Source organism: Malaya genurostris, chromosome 2 (assembly GCF_030247185.1).
Source record: "Malaya genurostris strain Urasoe2022 chromosome 2, Malgen_1.1, whole genome shotgun sequence".
Classification (NCBI taxonomy): domain Eukaryota; kingdom Metazoa; phylum Arthropoda; class Insecta; order Diptera; family Culicidae; genus Malaya; species Malaya genurostris.
In genome coordinates this window covers 62,932,479-62,949,484 of record NC_080571.1, presented here as the reverse complement: position 1 = coordinate 62,949,484, position 17,006 = coordinate 62,932,479, and the positions used below count along the sequence as shown (strand labels likewise).

The 17,006-nt window shown below is 35.4% G+C and overlaps 2 protein-coding genes across 2 annotated transcripts in view; both read left to right on the top strand.

Moving 5' to 3' along the window:
• The window catches only part of LOC131430781 (connectin-like), a 502,561-nt gene that overhangs the window by 347,794 nt on the left and 137,761 nt on the right, over positions 1–17,006 (top strand). The gene's annotated exons all lie outside the window — the stretch shown is intronic.
• LOC131428641 (uncharacterized) lies at positions 8,470–10,760 on the top strand. Its single transcript, XM_058592686.1, has 2 exons — positions 8,470–9,052; positions 9,940–10,760. Exons 1-2 carry the CDS (start codon positions 8,655–8,657, stop codon positions 10,433–10,435), a joined length of 894 nt encoding a protein of 297 aa, XP_058448669.1. The 5' UTR covers positions 8,470–8,654; the 3' UTR covers positions 10,436–10,760.

The following is a 17,006-nucleotide window of genomic DNA, read 5'->3' as shown; positions in this document are numbered from 1 at the left end:
CCTCTTCAAAAACTTCGAGACTTTCGTAGACTAGGGCAAGGATATTTATCCGCAAAACATTGAGTAAGCTGCCATGGCAGCCGTACTTTGCATTGACAGCAGACAAAACTTGGGCCCGGCAACTCACTCGGAGTGTATTATTATTTTCCGAAGCCTCATTTAAATTCAGTAGGTTCAGCTGGCCGTGGCCAACCCGGAGAGAGGGGGGAGAGAAGTAGTCACACGGGTCATACTTATGACATGACATTATCCGAACGGACCTTTCCGGCTAATTTTCGCAGTGGCAGAAGGATAAAGAATGCTGAAGAAATGCTTAATTAAAATTAGCCACCTACCGGATCCTTGTCAGTTAGCCAGCCAGTCAGCCAGCCAACCTCATGCCCCACGCCGTGGTTGTTCACATCCAGAAGTTGATCTCAAGATTAGGAACTGAAATAAAATGGCGAATTTAAGCGTTAGACCAAACGACACCCCAAAGTATGCACAGTATTTATCTTGTCTTCGTGCATCGCTGGAAGACCAAAACGAAGGAACTGCGAAGGAAGCTACGGCTGGGAGACAGGAATGGAGAAAGAAAAGGCATGGGGTTGAGAATTTGAAAGATGATCTGTAAAATGTCAGATAAACTGCATGACAGAAACATGGAAAACGACTTTCCGACTCCGTTCAGTCATTCGATTTGATGCGGATACTGTTGCTCTCGCAATGGTTAATGATGGGTGAATTTGAGCGATAGTCTAAGTTAGAAACATTTGGCAAATGGTTTTCGAGCACGCTTTGACTGTACGCTTGCAATAGCACAGACATGTCTAATGTTTCGGAAAAAACACTATGTGACAGTTTTGTGAATTAGTTGTGTGCTCTATCGCATGGAAACAGCAAAAAGTTTGCGTAATTTGAAGTTCTATTGTTGAAACCGAAAGCATGGAGAAGAACGGACGTAGAGTCAGAACTAACTTGTGGCAATCTGATCCCCGAATTGCACATTAGCTCCTAAAATACTACCTGACTATCCCTTGGAGATTGGGAGTGAGATTCGGTCAAGCTACTGCGAAATTTCCGGTTCCCCGTGTTCGTATACAGATTTTATTTGGCGAAAACTTGTATGCTAAAGTTTTGGGCAGAATGATTGACATATATTTATGCTACGAAAGAGATATTCGTCAAATGAGTCAATTTTTGGATGTTGCAGCCTCGTCCAAAAAATGGTCCTTAATATAAATAGAATGCAATTGTCTTGTACACTAAAAGTCTAAATTGAGAACCGATGTTTTTTTTTTTTAATTTCAGTTTTTCCAACCTTTTTTCTTATAAAATATATGGCAAGAAGGAATGGCAGGCAACAATTTTATAAATATTCAAAACCAGAATGATAAAATTTTCCGTTACAAAAACATCATTTGATGTGGTCTCTAGCACTTCGAGAGTAATCTTCTCCATCACCTCTGACTGAATCAGCACAGCTTCAGACTCCGCATAATCCGACTTGGATGCAATTTTGAATACGACTTCATTGTCGTAAATCATTTGTGCTGCAATGATGAAAAGATCAGTTTGAGTCGATTGATTTTCAAAAAGGGATGAATGAAAACAACTTCAGAAACAAACAGTAACAAAGTGATGCAGTAACGTTACACTTGCTCCAATTTGAAGGAAACTTTGCGTTTTCTAAAATGGCAAAACATTAACTTCGTGTACATAGAAAATCGAACGCATTTGACTCAAGAAAAAAGTTTCAAAAGAGCGGATGTGAAAACGACTTACTTTACTATGGCGCCTTTTCAAAAATTACCGTGTACAAGAATGGGTAGAATGAATATCTCTTGTTATATATATATATATATATATATATATATATATATATATATATATATATATATATATATATATATATATATATATATATATATATATATATATATATATATATATATATATATATATATATATATATATATATGTGTATATATATATATATATATATATATATATATATATATATATATATATATATATATATATATATATATATATATATATATATATATATATATATATATATATATATATATATATATAAGAAAGTAACATAATTCCCTCTCCATACAATTGAAAATATGAAATTTATGAAACATTTTTCAGCAGTATGAGATACCCTAAAAAAAAATAAAATTTGTACTTTCTAAACTTTTTAGTATGAACAAGCATTGAGGTGAAACTCAGTGCCAAAATAAGATGTGCTAAATTCCAAATACATGAATTGAACGAAACGTCGCACAAAGCGTATCGTGCAAAATCAACACATAGAAATACGGAACATTTTCAGTTATTGAGCGCAGTGGGCTTACAGCACATTTCGTTCACTAGTAAAATAGGATGGTTGTAAGCCATGAGTTTAATTGGCTAATATGAGGTAGACATATTTGTACTGCTTGTGTAAAACGGTCAATTTAGTCGTTCAATTTATAATCAAAACGCTCTTAAAATTGATTTTCTTGCCTATACTGAAATTGTTCATTCTTTGTTTCAAATCAAAATTTTTGGCACTCGCGGTTCGGTTCGGTTCGTCAACGAGAGATGTGAATGCTAAGTGTGATACTTGCTGTAGTCGTTGATCACCTATACATCTATGTAATTTCTTAAAAACTCTTTAATACTCCGATACATGGCAGTTCCCATAGACAATACGAGTAGTGAAAATTTGACTATTCATAACAATGCACTACAACTTTATAAGTTGACGAATCCGATCAGTTATTATCAATCTCATCAAATGCCTTTTTCAATATTCTTATGAATTTTGAGTAATATTAAAAATTTTTTTAACATGACATAAGGAGTGTATCGAAAATTAGCTATCCACATACATTTGTGTTGTATGCATGTATTTGTTATGGTTTTCTATGCACAGATCCCGAATAAAGTCTAACATCAAAATGAGAACAAATTGAAACTTGATTATGATAGCAACATCAGATTGAAATCCTAATATGATATCGACTCATCAAGTTTCCAATTATTATCACATTATGATATCATTTTGTTTTGTGAAACTCAAAATAAATGAAAATATTAAAATCAACAACTTAGTGAATCCATTTAAATTGAGCAACACAGAAATACAAAGTTAAGTTTCAATGGAAGAATCATTCCTTCAATCCTATGTTACTTTTGCAAAAATGCTTTGACATCCTGCCGAGATCCTGTAGTTGAACGCAACCATAACCGCCAAGAAACGATTTTTTCAACATATTTCAACTTTTACGCTAATGATGCTCCTTCTTTTTAACCACGAGAATATTGGTGTCAAACCACACGTCTGGGAGGCATTAGATAAATTGCCGATCATTGGTACCACGTTTGTCTGAAGCAGGTCAATCTGAATAGTGGCTTCGGCATTCCCATCTCGCTGATCGTCTGCCGTAGAAGGAGCTTATTTCAGAATTTGATATGAGACATATATTTGACGTCATCGATTTCCTTCTAGATACGTTAAGTATCCGATCCTGTAACAGTTTTTGCGTTCAGCTTAAAAAAGTTTTCCAAAGAAATCGTCTAACTAAACCTTCATAATTTTGAGTCACAGGACTAATTCTGCATCAAATGATCGTAAATTATAAGTCTTCACAAGAACTGAAAGTTTACTGAAGAGATTATGGTTCTATCTGTGGTCAGAAGTGATATAATCGTTCATTGTCCCAATTAGTCGAAAAAACAAATGATCTGGGATACCTTATTGCCGGATTCCTAATTCACGTTCCCTGTGTTGTATAAGATTACACTGTAAATTCGTATTTCAAAGTGATTACATGTGCGAGTTGTGTCAGATCATGCAGATAACTCAATTTAATGTTATAATGTTTGAATGCTACAGATTTGGATATAAGAAGGACAAAGAGAACATTTTTATACTGTGCTCAAATAGCCACACTGCTATTCACGTTAGATGCGGGATGGAAGCGACGTAACGAGTGTGCATTGATAGAAACTACCTGCATACAACTTTGTGAAACCACACTGCTTGTCATATAACCGAACATTTTCCATCTCCTTATAGCTAGTAGCACTTAAGTCCAAAGCAATCGCAAAAAGTTTACATTCCAAATCTCGTATGTTCGAAACCGGATTCTCTCCACGGTAGTGTGGAGATTGCATGAGATCTTTTTTCTTGCTTGCGAGTAATATCGCCTAAATGTATACTATCACGGACCTGTTTTGGCTGTTCTATTTTTAGCTTATGCTAGTGACGAGTCATTTCGAGAAGATCTACATCATATTAAGTTTTCAATGTGCTTTCACTGAGAGCAAAACTAGTTTTCAGTTTGATGTCACATAGCATTTTTTTTTTGCTTTCGATTTTGATCTTTTAACCGTTAAAACGACCAAAACGATAACAAATTAAGTAATCGATATATACGAACAGCACAACATCAAATTGAGTTTTCTTTTTGATCTCACACTCTACTCGGGATCACTGTGCGTTTGGCTGTCAGCTTTCATTTGTTTACAAAACGTCGCGTATTAAAAGGAAGTGAAAATTAAGGTTCTGGACACATGGCTAAGTGAGAAGGGTATTACTATGCGAAAATTGGCGAAGCGGTTTGGAATTCATCTTGCCAGTATTAAAACCAACATTAATAAGTTTGGGGAACACTATTCTTTGGATGAGCTACCAGGAAGAGTCAAAAACCCGGTTCTTCCAACCCGAAACTGGACCAGAAAGTGGTATCTCTAATCCTGAATATCAAATCAATGTCAATGCGTGATTCGGCCAAAAAAGCAGGAACGAGTGTCGGAATGATCCAGCGTATCAAAAGGTGAAATCACCTGAAGTCGTACAAGACAACTGACCGTTCAAAAACAGCGTCGTGTTGATGTGGCCAAAGAGATGATTTCCAACGCAGATAGTGACCCCACATTCATCGAATGCATCATAACTGGTGATGAGGTGTGGATTTATGAATATGACGTCGAAACCGCACAACAATCGACCGAATGGGGCTTCGAAGGCGAGCCGTTGTTCTAAATTTTCATCCATTATAAAAATCGCCACACGAAAATTTTTCAACTTCTTTGTATAGACGCCAAACAAAAACTAATCGTACGATATGCGTCAAAATTTGACAGAATGTGTATGAAAGTGTTGCCAACGTTGAGAGAATAAAAGTTTACCGATTGGACAAGCGCGAGAATTTTAAAATGAAAATTCCGGTTCTTTTTTTATCATAAGGTATACCCTCAAATGCTTGAAAAAGTGTTCGAAAATTGGACCTCCTGGATGACCTTTGTGAAGAATAGTCATATCGGCCGTATGTCCGTAATCATATTCAATCGTTAAATGCCAATAAATGATCTCTCAAACAAAAAATCTAAATAAATAAATAAATCTAATGTACAAATGTCAAAATATAAAGACCGAAAATAAAGTTGCTTATGCTATTAAACATATAAGCTTTCATTCAGAAGGTAGACTTTTTTTTTCTAGGGCACATAACCGTTTTTAATATGTTTACGTTTCGTCTTTGTCTCACCAGTGCATTTCAGTTTATGTTGAACTATTAGGTCATCTGAATAATGGAACGGAATTCAGTTCTGAAATCTAGTTTCAGAATCCAAGTTCAGAATTTAGTTCCAACATGCAGGTTCTGAGTTCTAGAAATGAATTCTCAAACTGAATTTAAAAATTATATTCTGAAACTGAGTTCAGGAACTTTATTCTGGTTCAGAAGTTAGTTCGAAAATTCCGGTTGGAAGTTCGGATATAACATTTAGTTTCAGAATACAGACCTAAAATTCAAATCTTGAATTTTGTTCCACAATTCTAAAGTTGAAATACTAAATCAGAATTCTGTTTTCAAATTTTGAATATAAATTAAAGAACTAAATTCAGTTCCGAAATCTAGTAAAAAGAACCTGTTTTAATGAAGTATTTCTCAAATCAATCAAACTGTCATAAATAATAATACTGTGGTATTCTTCATAATAATTTTCTTCGATACTCAAATGACTAGCAGCCGGAATCGGTTTGTTTGGCCATCCACTGATAATGGCTACCGATCGAGCCAGTTTACAATTTTTTTAAAAGTATTTTGTTTCATACCTCTAAGAAATTGTATAACAGTTTTGACACAAATTACCCTATAATTCTGGAACGGAAAATCGGCTCCAATTGAAATTCAGGATTTTTTTCAGGGTCATTGTACGATTCATTCGGATCTAAGTTTGTACAAATCGGTCTTGCCATCTCCGAACAAACGGAGTAATTTGAAACTGGAATTTTATCACTAATCACCTTGTAAATCCGAAACCGGAAGTCGGATCAAGATGAGGTTTAGGAATGTTCTAAAAAACCATAAGATATTTCATTTGAATCTGACTTTGTGAAAATCGGTTCAGTCATCTCCGAGAAAAGTTAGTACTTATATTTTCATTTTTTGCACATTTTACACCATAATTTCAGAACCGAAAGTCGAATTCAAACAAAATTCAGGAATTATGTTTGAGATCACAAGTTTGAACGGTCTTTGGAAATAACCGATTGCACGTTTTTAGTTCATTTTGCACATTTTACCCCGTAGCTCCTAAACCAGAAGTCGGATTTAGATGAAATTCAATAGCAATCTATGGAACTATAGAGCCTTTAATTTGAATCTTAGTTGAATAAAATCGGTTGAGCGTCTTTGAGAAAATAGAGTGGACTTTTTCTTAATTTTTTTGCGCATGTTACCGCGTTACTCTCGAACCGGAAGTCCGATCCGGGTACAATTCAAAGAGACCTTTCATTTGAATTTCAGTTTGCGAAAATCGGAATTCAGGAATTTCCGAGAAAATCGAGTGTACATTTTTGTTACAAACACACATACATACACACAGAGACATTTGCACAGTTCGTCGAGCATTGGTTAAAAAGTAGGTTTTCAAAGTGCCTTTCTGTGTGAGAGAGGCAAAACAAGTTCCAGTTCAAGAGCCACAGCTTTGAATTCTGAACATGTAAGCTAGAACAAAATTATAAACCTAAAATAAAGTTCGGAATTCAGGTGGACCAGAATCCAGTTCTAAACTCAACTCCAAAATTCAGTTTTAGGATTTTGATCCAGAATCCAATCCATAATTCCGATCCAGTGTTCAGAAGCTGAATGCGTTTCAAGGCCCTGGGCATGATTCAGAAAGAAGGAAACTGGCTGCCGTACGAGTTGAAACCAAGGGATATCTCGGCCTCACGTCGCAAAAGTGATCAAAAAGTACCTGGAAACACTGAAATGGGAAATCTTGCCCCACCCGCCGTATTTCCCAGATGTCACCCCTTCTGACTTCCACCTATTCCGTTCGATAGCACACGGCCTGGCAGATCAACATTTTCAATCCTTCGAAGAGTTGGAAAAATGGATTGATTCATGGATAGCGTCAAAAGAGGACTCCTTTTTTCGAGCCGGGATCCGAAAATTGCCGAAAAGATGGGAGAAAGTTGTCGCTAGCGACGGACAATACTTTAAATAATACATCTGTAAGCACGTGTTCGCAATAAAGCTATTAATTTTGGAAAAAAAAATGGGGGGGAATCCCCCCTCTCTCTCGGCGGCCCTGACTGTTGGTTGGAGATCTTCTCCATGACGTCCAGTTCCGTGTGAAGCACAAGAAGAAATAATCGAAAGTAAAGTGAAATGAGATGAATTCACACCCAAAGACTATTACGATAATAAAATTTCAGTTACCTATTTACAAACATGTTCCGTGTGGAGCTAATATGCTAGTATAGTCCGCAGCTAAGCTTTATGTGATCAATTTTGATTTTCATACAGTATCTCACCAACGAAGCGTTCACTGCCTGGTTCCTTAATCAACAATTGTTTGTGGATTATCCGTACTCACCTAAATAGTCGTTTCATAACCAACTCTATTCTTTGGAACCGGAGCTCGAATACACACACAAACCAGTTCCAATCATAAAGAATCAATTTGAATGATGCATGATTTCAACGGAGAGATTGTCACAATGATATCTTTTATATATGAGAATCACAATTTTTACAATTCTAGAAGTAATAAACCGAAACCTTGCACAATACACACAATATAGGGTCACAGAGGTATTTTGGCCAGTTCATATATTTTGGCCCACCTGACAAACTTTTTAGGATTTAACCAATGTTAAGTAACCCATGTTGCATCTATTGAAGCTATTCACATTAAATTACCTATTGCGGAACGATTTTTCGAAGATATTACAACATTTGCTAGTTATTTTTACAAAAAAAAACATCATTAAAATGTGGTAGTCAGTTGATACCTACTGATTACGAAAAATTGAGAGGAGGTTGAATTTTCGCAATCATTTTTCAAAAGATATTACATCTCTAAAACGGCGTGTTTTGTGCGTGTAATGAAGAAGGCCAATAATTACGAACTATTTGAAGTAAGTATTATAAAAATAAAAGCAAAACAATCGTTTATAATTAAAAATACGCCATGTCCAGAATGCATTCCACATTTTAAGACAAAATGTGTTTTTGACATAGCCTTTGTTTGAGTGTGAAGAGACTGTTTGTCAACAACAACTTCTTACAGAGGAATTATTCATTTAGCTTTGAGCATTCGAGGTTTGCGAAATATACTTAGATGAATCTATAAATACACTTATTATTTTTCGTTTGCAGATGGCTAAAACAAAAAAGAACATTAGGGAGAAAAGGTACACGGAAGAAGGTGTACAAAAATGTTTAAATTTGATCAGGAGCGGAATATCTTTCCGTAGTGCATGCATACGCTTTGGAATACCGCGATCAACTATAAAATTCCGCATGAGTAAAAATTACAAGCAACAAATTAGATCCGGACCACCTACTGCTTTTCGATCGGAACAAGAAACAGAACTGGTTAATTGGATATTAAAGATGGCCCGGAAGGGTTTCCCAGTTACTAAGTACCGATTAATAAATAGTGTGATGAATTATCTCGAACATAATCCCAATATGAATGTCTTCAAAAACGGCAAACCAAGTAAATACTTTTTTTCTGCTTCCATAATAAGACTCACGGTTTGTATTACCAACAGGTAGCGCATGGTTCAATTGCTTCATGAGTCGTCATAAGGCACTTTCTATTCGCAAACCGGAAAGTGTCACAAAGGCAAGTGCCAATGTTACAGAACTCGAGATACGGAATTGGTTCAAGGAAGTTTTAACGGTTTTGGAAGAAGAGGGACTATCTGAAGTCCTTATGAGCGCAGGCAATGTACTTAATGGTGATGAATCTTCATTCTATCTTGATCCATCCATCGATAAAGTAATCTCAAGACGTGGAGAAAAAAATGTATATAAAGTCGACCAGGGCCCTACCAAAAAGAATATAACAGTAATGTTCACTTGTGCGGCTGATGGAAAGATGTTTCCTCCTATGGTTGTTTTGCCATATAAAAAATACCAACCGACATAACTCGAAGTGTACCTGCTGATTGGGGACTAGCTAAAACCGATTCTGGTTGGATGACAAGATCGTGCTTCTTAAAATATATCAAGTTTATACTTCAACCGCAGTTGGCAAAGGAAAACGCGCTACCAGCTATATATTTTATTGATGGTCATTCTTCTCATACTGCTTGGGAAACTGCGGAAGAATGCCGCAAGATGGGCATACACTTATGTCGTTTTCGTTTTTAAATTGCACTACACCGGTGTAGCGAAAGCTGCACCTAAACCGTTCGTTTTTACCAATTGCACTACACCAGTGCTACACTTTTTCTGCACCGATACCACTGGTGTAGCACTCATGAAAAGTTTGGTGTAGCTCTGTGCAATGGAATCGTTTATTGTAGTCAATGGTTACTGTTTATGTTTTCGTCATTTTTGTTCGTTTATTCATGCCTCAGTGTAGCACTGCACCGGTGTAGTGCAAATTAAAAACGAAAACGCCATTAGTTTGCCTGTATGCAAACTGCACTAGAATACTACAGCCCCTTGATGTTGCGGTATTCAAAGCTATGAAAAGTTCATGGCTTAAAGTGGTAGATGATAGGAAATGTTTAGATCCTAATAAATATTTAAAAACAGAAAATTTTGCTCCGCTTCTTGCGAAAGCTATTAAATCAGTTGAGAGTAAAATAATACAAAACGGTTTCAAAGCGTGTGGACTATATCCATTCAATGAAAATAATATCGACTACAGTAAATGTTTGGCGCACAGTCGTCCAGTTGGCGAAAATTTTGAGAATAAAAGGACGGATACTCGACAAATTACTTCACTAACATTTCCCATTGTACGATCGAAAGCTGTGGAAATTTTAACATTGATAGGGCCCGACCGTATATCGCTTTACAAAAGAAATAATTCTGATGATTTTCCATCTGATGAAGATAAAATTCTTGCGCGCGTGTATAAGCTTCTTGAACCCTTGGATTCGTCTTCGAATATGAATATTCCTGGAAATAACTGCATATAGAGCCAAACATGCATATTGCAGAATTTGTCAATCTGTACAATGTGGAATCTGTAACAGAGGGAGAATATTTGGACAAACAAGAGTCATATGAAAGCGGAATGTTGGACTTTTATCAGTCGACCAGTGAAGATCCACTGAAAGAATGTGTTTCAGATTTAAATATTATTCAACAAAACAATTTAACTGATGAAATCTGTGAGAATATTTCACAAATTTCGTTGTCTCAATTTTAAACGTCACCAGAAACGCCACATAGAACCGGGAACAGACGCTTTAAACATCGAAGCCCAGCTGTTCTTACCTCACGCCGTAGACTACAATATCACAAAGCACTACAAGAAAAAAAAAGCTAAAGAAATTGAAGTAAAACAAAGAAAAGCAGAACTACGAAAGAAGAAGCAACTGGAGGAAAAGAAACGAAAATGACAAATTGCTATTTTTATCTTGATTGTATTTTATACGTTAATGTCTGAGAAATACATATTCTAATATTATTTCTAAGTTTTATTGCTGAAACATTTCGCATTTATTTGAAGATACTGCTTAAGATATAATCTTTGTTTACTTTTTTTGCATTTACACATTGAAAAATTACGATTTTAGCGTAACGAATAGCTAAATTAGAGATGATATTGTTCTATTATTAGTTGGAATAGCTTTACAATGTTAATTTAAAAGTAAAAGTGATTTATTTATTCGTTTATTTATTCATATTATCATATTTTTTAAGGGGGGTCAAAATGTAAGTGATACAAATTTTCTCTGGCCAAAATATATTTCTACCATGGGCCAAAATAAAATTGGGGTGGCGAAAATAAAAAAAAAAACAAAATATTTGGAATTTATAATTGCAAATACAGTCTTGATAATATCACGTTGCAAAAAAGTTTATATCGTAGAAAAGATGTGTATTAATGATCTCGGTTTGAAATTTCAACATACTGTATGGAGCTAGTCCACTAAATTCTCAATATTGTGAAACCTAAAGCGGGCCAAAATACCTCTGTTACCCTATCATCTTGTGTTTCGTATTCACGTCATCCAGTTATGTCTCTGACACTACCCTTCCACTTTTTACACTTGATTTCAAGTAACTATTCAACTGTTTTCGCTATCTGATACTAGGTAACATCGTTCTGTGCTCTAAATTATCTTTCAAGTATCAAATTCAACTCGCGACATTTCAAACACAGCCTACACAAACTGGAAAATGACTATCCGAATAATCATTTTTGACATGTAAACAAAGCAAATAGCGCTTACACACTAAACATATATTAATTAGTTTATGATTCGCAACGCATCCTTTGTTTATAGCTAGTTTTCGATTCACTGCTGAGAGCAGTAAAAAAAGCAAAAAAAAAACCCTTGCGATTTTTGTTTTGTTTTCGTGGATAAGGGACATACAATGTCTGTCTGAAGCATTTTCCAACTAATAAGCAGAAAAGCACGCCAACAGCAGCGAACGAACAGAGAAAAAAAAATCCAGAACATGATGGATGTACAGGCAAAAAGAACGACGCTAAACGGTAATTAATTCGTGGAAAATTATAAATTGAAATGGGGAATAAACACGTTCGTCGGGCTTCGCGGAAAATTTGTAAGCGACGCTTCCAATAAATCCTGTGGGGGTTAAACCCATCATCGTTTTGGGCAAATGCTTTCCATCACGTTTGAGTTGGTGGTTTGTGAAACGAGTCGTGACTTGATGGGATGAAATGTTTGTGTAATTATTTCATTCCTAGCAGTGCACTGTTTTCTTCACTTTTCTAAGAGGCGATAATTTTTACATTTTATCAAGTTAACGTTGTGGGTTTTCTCTTCCTTTTTTTTTTGCTTTCGTTATCGCTCCAAGTTATATCATCACTGTCAACAGCAAAATACAGTCTGAGATTGTTCCAAAATTTGCACATTAATTGGAAGGTCAGTGTGGTCGATCGCCTATCTCCTCCAGCATCAATTATGGCCTGACACCGTTTAAGAAAATCTATTTCGACATATTCTTTTGAAAACGATTGTTAAAATGTTAATTATAATATCACGTCAAACATTTAAATAAAAAAAAAACAAATTATTTTTTTGGTGTCCGTGACATTAGCTTAATTGTGTCATTGATACATATATTTCAATGGAACTGTTTTGGTTTCGAATATTACTAGAATGTCCGTATTAAAGACTAGTAAAACAAACATTCATTCCGATTCGTGTCAACATAACGCTGTTAAGTGTGTGCGTTTCATCGGCTGTGAACAAAGATGTCAGATAAGACATATGACAATAAAAATGTTAAAAGATAATTCTTCATATCTCCATAAGTTATTGACGCGATCGCTAGAATATTTAACGAGGATTTTTTTTAATATCAATAACAATTGATATACATATATATATATATATATATATATATATATATATATATATATATATATATATATATATATATATATATATATATATATATATATATATATATATATATATATATATATATATATATATATATATATATATATATACATATATAATAAACTTTTAACTACAGTTAGATCACTACTATCAAATACTAATAAGAAGTGTATCGATAAGTAGTTAGCAACTTTCAAACAGGTATTACTTTAAAATGGCTTAATTTTTTGCAGCGTGCTCTGCGGTGACATGTTTGTTTACATGTCAATTACAGCTGTGCAATCGATTGGTTTCGGTACGGTTTATCGTTTCAATGATGAGTCGAATTGATCCAGAAACGCGAAAGAAAATTATGCACACTTGGTGCTCAGAAAGTGGTGTCACGTACAACGAAATTGCAAACAGGAAAAATCCATCGGCGTCGACGCGGGATTTGGCCAAGCAGTTCAACACCAGCATCGGGATGATTCAACGGATCAAAGTTCGGAACTCCCTGGACACGTACAATAAACAGAAGGTGCCGAAAAAGTCCCTGGTACAGCAAGTACAGGCCAAAACAAGAGCGCGAAAACTGTATAACCGGATTCTACAGAATAAAGACGGATGCATCCTGATCGACGACGAAACCTACGCCAAGGAAGACTCTCGAGCGCTCCCCGGACCGCAATATTATACGAAATCGGTGTACCAGGACGACGCTGACACCACGGTGACGATGGAAAAGTTTGGGCAGAAGGTGTTGGTCTGGCAAGCAATTTGTACCCGTGGTTTGCGGTCGTCGATTTTCTTCACGAAGGGCACAATTAACGCCAAGGTGTACGGGGAAGAATGTTTGAAGAAGAGAATGCTGCCACTGTACAGAAAGCATAAGGCTCCTCCTCTCTTCCGGCAGGATTTGGCTTCAGCCCACTACGCCAATTCCGTTCTACAGTGGTTGTCAAAAAATAATGTACAATTCGTGTAAAAGGACATCAACCCACCGAACTGCCTGGATCTTCGGCCAATTGAAAGGTATTGGGCAATTGTCAAGCGGCACTTTTGGAAGGAAGGTACAGTGTCCCAAAACATGCAGGAGTTCAAAAAAACTGCACAGCTGCCACCAGGAAAGTCACAAAAGTAACTGGGTAGAATTTAATGAAGAATGTCAAGCCCAAAGTGCGAGCGTTTCACAGAAACTAGTATTTTCTTCAATATAAACAGTGAAATGCATAAGAATGTAATTTTTCTACAATATAACCAAATCCGATGTCAAAATATGTTTTTTTTTCGCTTTTTTATTCAATAATCAATGTTGTTAACTACTTTTCGATACACTCCTTAGTTACTCAGAGTGAAAAGTTTAGTTTTTTACTTCTTACTTTTTATGAATTGCACAAATCTGTATTAAAAAAATACAGTTAAATCTGTATAAATGGCATCTCAGGCTCTGCATTTTGTTTTTAGAAGAACTAATATACAAATATCAACAATACCATTTTGGTTTCTTTTTCAAATTTACCAGATTTGCAGTAAAATTTTAATTGTTCAACGAAAGGAAACGAAAACGATCAAAAAATTTTTAAACGTCGAAATGATAAAAAACTGATTTCAAAAGTATCGTTTGTTGTCTCATAGTTGGCACTAGGCCCTTTTTGAGAAGAATACTGACATTTTGAACCTGAGAGTGTAATAGTGCAATATTTTGTTTTGGTTGCTGTCGCTATTGCTTATCAATAGGATGAATAAAGGACAAACGATAGGGTGAACGAAAATCCATTGAGATGAAATTAGGAGCAGAGTAGCGAACATATATGAAGTGTTTTTTACGGGTTTTTGAATACTGGTTTGATTTCCAACAAATGTGAATCAATTTCCAATGTGGAGCCAGGCGAATTAAGCAGAAATATTAAATAAATATAGTGATTTTAGTAACTAAATCATGTTTTTAAGGTAACATGCCTAAAATGAGATGAAATGGGGAGCCATTACCTTATATGAAAAAATGTGCACTTCGATTCAAATGAATGAACTCAGAATCCTTTAGAAAATTTTGGTATTTGATTCACATGCAACTTATGGTTCTGGGATTGAAATGTGGTTGATAAAGTGGTGGTTAGTAAAATCTTCAAGCATAGAAATTATGTTAGGTGATGGCCAAACAAAGTTACGAAGATCTGAAGAAAGTGCTTGTAAAAATACACTCACCCTTTTTTAAACTCAGTCCTGGATTCAATTGGTATCTCTAACCTAGGATATTGATGATTTGTCATACTGAAGACGTGTACAAACAAACATCCAGACGAGAGTATGTAAAGTCTAAAGACCAGCTCAACATTTTTGGAGTTGCTCTTCAAATGTATCTTCAAATTTGGGTCCTTCGAAAACACGACGAGAATCAAGCAAAGTCTTGGCATTACATTCCATTTGTGGAATTTGGCCTTTCTGTTTCAACAGACTTTGCAGCCGATTCTTAGTATACAGAATCTTTGCATGGCTAGTACTACGACCCTACACGGAGAACCCTTTGATCATAAAATTGCGATATCGCAGTTTTTGATTTTTGCGATAGTTGATTTAACTAATTTATTTTTGATTCAACCAATATGGTTTTTGATTTGCATATATTCAAGTAGTTGAAAAATATGTTGTTTTGAATGCTGTCAAATGCCGGAGACAGTTGAAAGCAAAACCATAATTGCAATGCAAAATCAACAACTTTTTTAGTTGAAATCTGTTCGCGTCGCTCCAAAATGTCAATGAAAACAACATCGATGGTTAAAGCGTTTGGTGAAATTGTGTTCATTCGATTTGAGAAATTTATGTTAACAAGTGTTTATCTAACAGCGGTGTTGTGATAAAGTTAACCTTGTTTAAGATGAAAAAGATTTGGTGACAAATTAGAAAATGTTAATGAATGATCATCTCGTAATCTTTCAGGTATCCGCAAAAATTTTATGCTTCAAATTCGATCATTGATTTACTTCCAGCAGGCTGTTTTACTTTCAGCTGTTTGATACCGATGATGATGTTCATGCATTAGCAATAAAACGCTTTTTGACATGAATTTAATTTATAAAAGTAACAGGAGCGAAGGGTTTCAAACACACAGCACGCGCTGCAATTGAATGGCGCGTTTGAATTGCCGTCGCAAAATTCCAATTCCCAGCGGTTGATGCATCCAAGCTCATATAAATTGACTAAAATTTTCGCAAATCAATAACATTGTTCGAATTGATTCAACTATTTGCAATGTCTAAAACAAATAAAACCGATTTATTTTTCAACTAACAGAATTTTGTTTCAATAACAACACCAGTTATTTCAACTAAAATATTTGTTGAAATTGAAAGGTATGTGTCCTCACTAATTGACAGCATTTTTTTTTAAACAGTTAAATTAGTTGTTTCAACCATCGTTTCTGCTAATCGAAAAACAAAAATGACAGTTTAGTTAAAACAACAATCGATTAGTTGTACCAAATTTTAACCAATCGAATTCAGAAAATCAACTATTTTTCTGGTTGAAATGGGATCGCGGGTGGTTCCGTGTACTGACACTATTAATCCTTCTAGGTCGGGGCTCGAACATATGACAACTGACTTGTAAGACCAGCGCCGTATGAATTGAACCGCCAACCTGTACTTGTACTTCCGCAATTAGACAAATTATCCACAATATCATCCTTTTTTATGGCGATTCACTCACTTGTTTACGAACTGGTTCGACTTACCCAAGTAATTGACAGCAGCTCATGAATTAATTTGGTGTTTCCTTCATGTCAGCGGAACAAGTTGCCAAGAAGCATGAGTTTAAACACTCATCGAAAAACCACCCAATGAACAACTGACAACTAGACGACTAAGAGCTGATTCCTTCAATAAAGCTAGGAGCACTAAGGCGCTCTCCATGTCATAGATAAATAAGTTCTGAACTTAAAGTTCACTACATTCTTTTTCAAAATGTAACATTACCCATACTCGGACAGCAACAGCTATCTTTCGGTGGAAATCTAAGAAAGTTTATTTCTAGTGTGTTTCATTCCCTTGTCGAGAAGCACTGTACTTCACTAGCGCCTTTACGCTTGATACAATAAATCAAAAAGTTGATTTTGCTACTATGTCCATTTTCATCTTCCCGAGTAAAACTACTTCAACAGTTTTCATGTTACAACTCATATGTGCTCGAT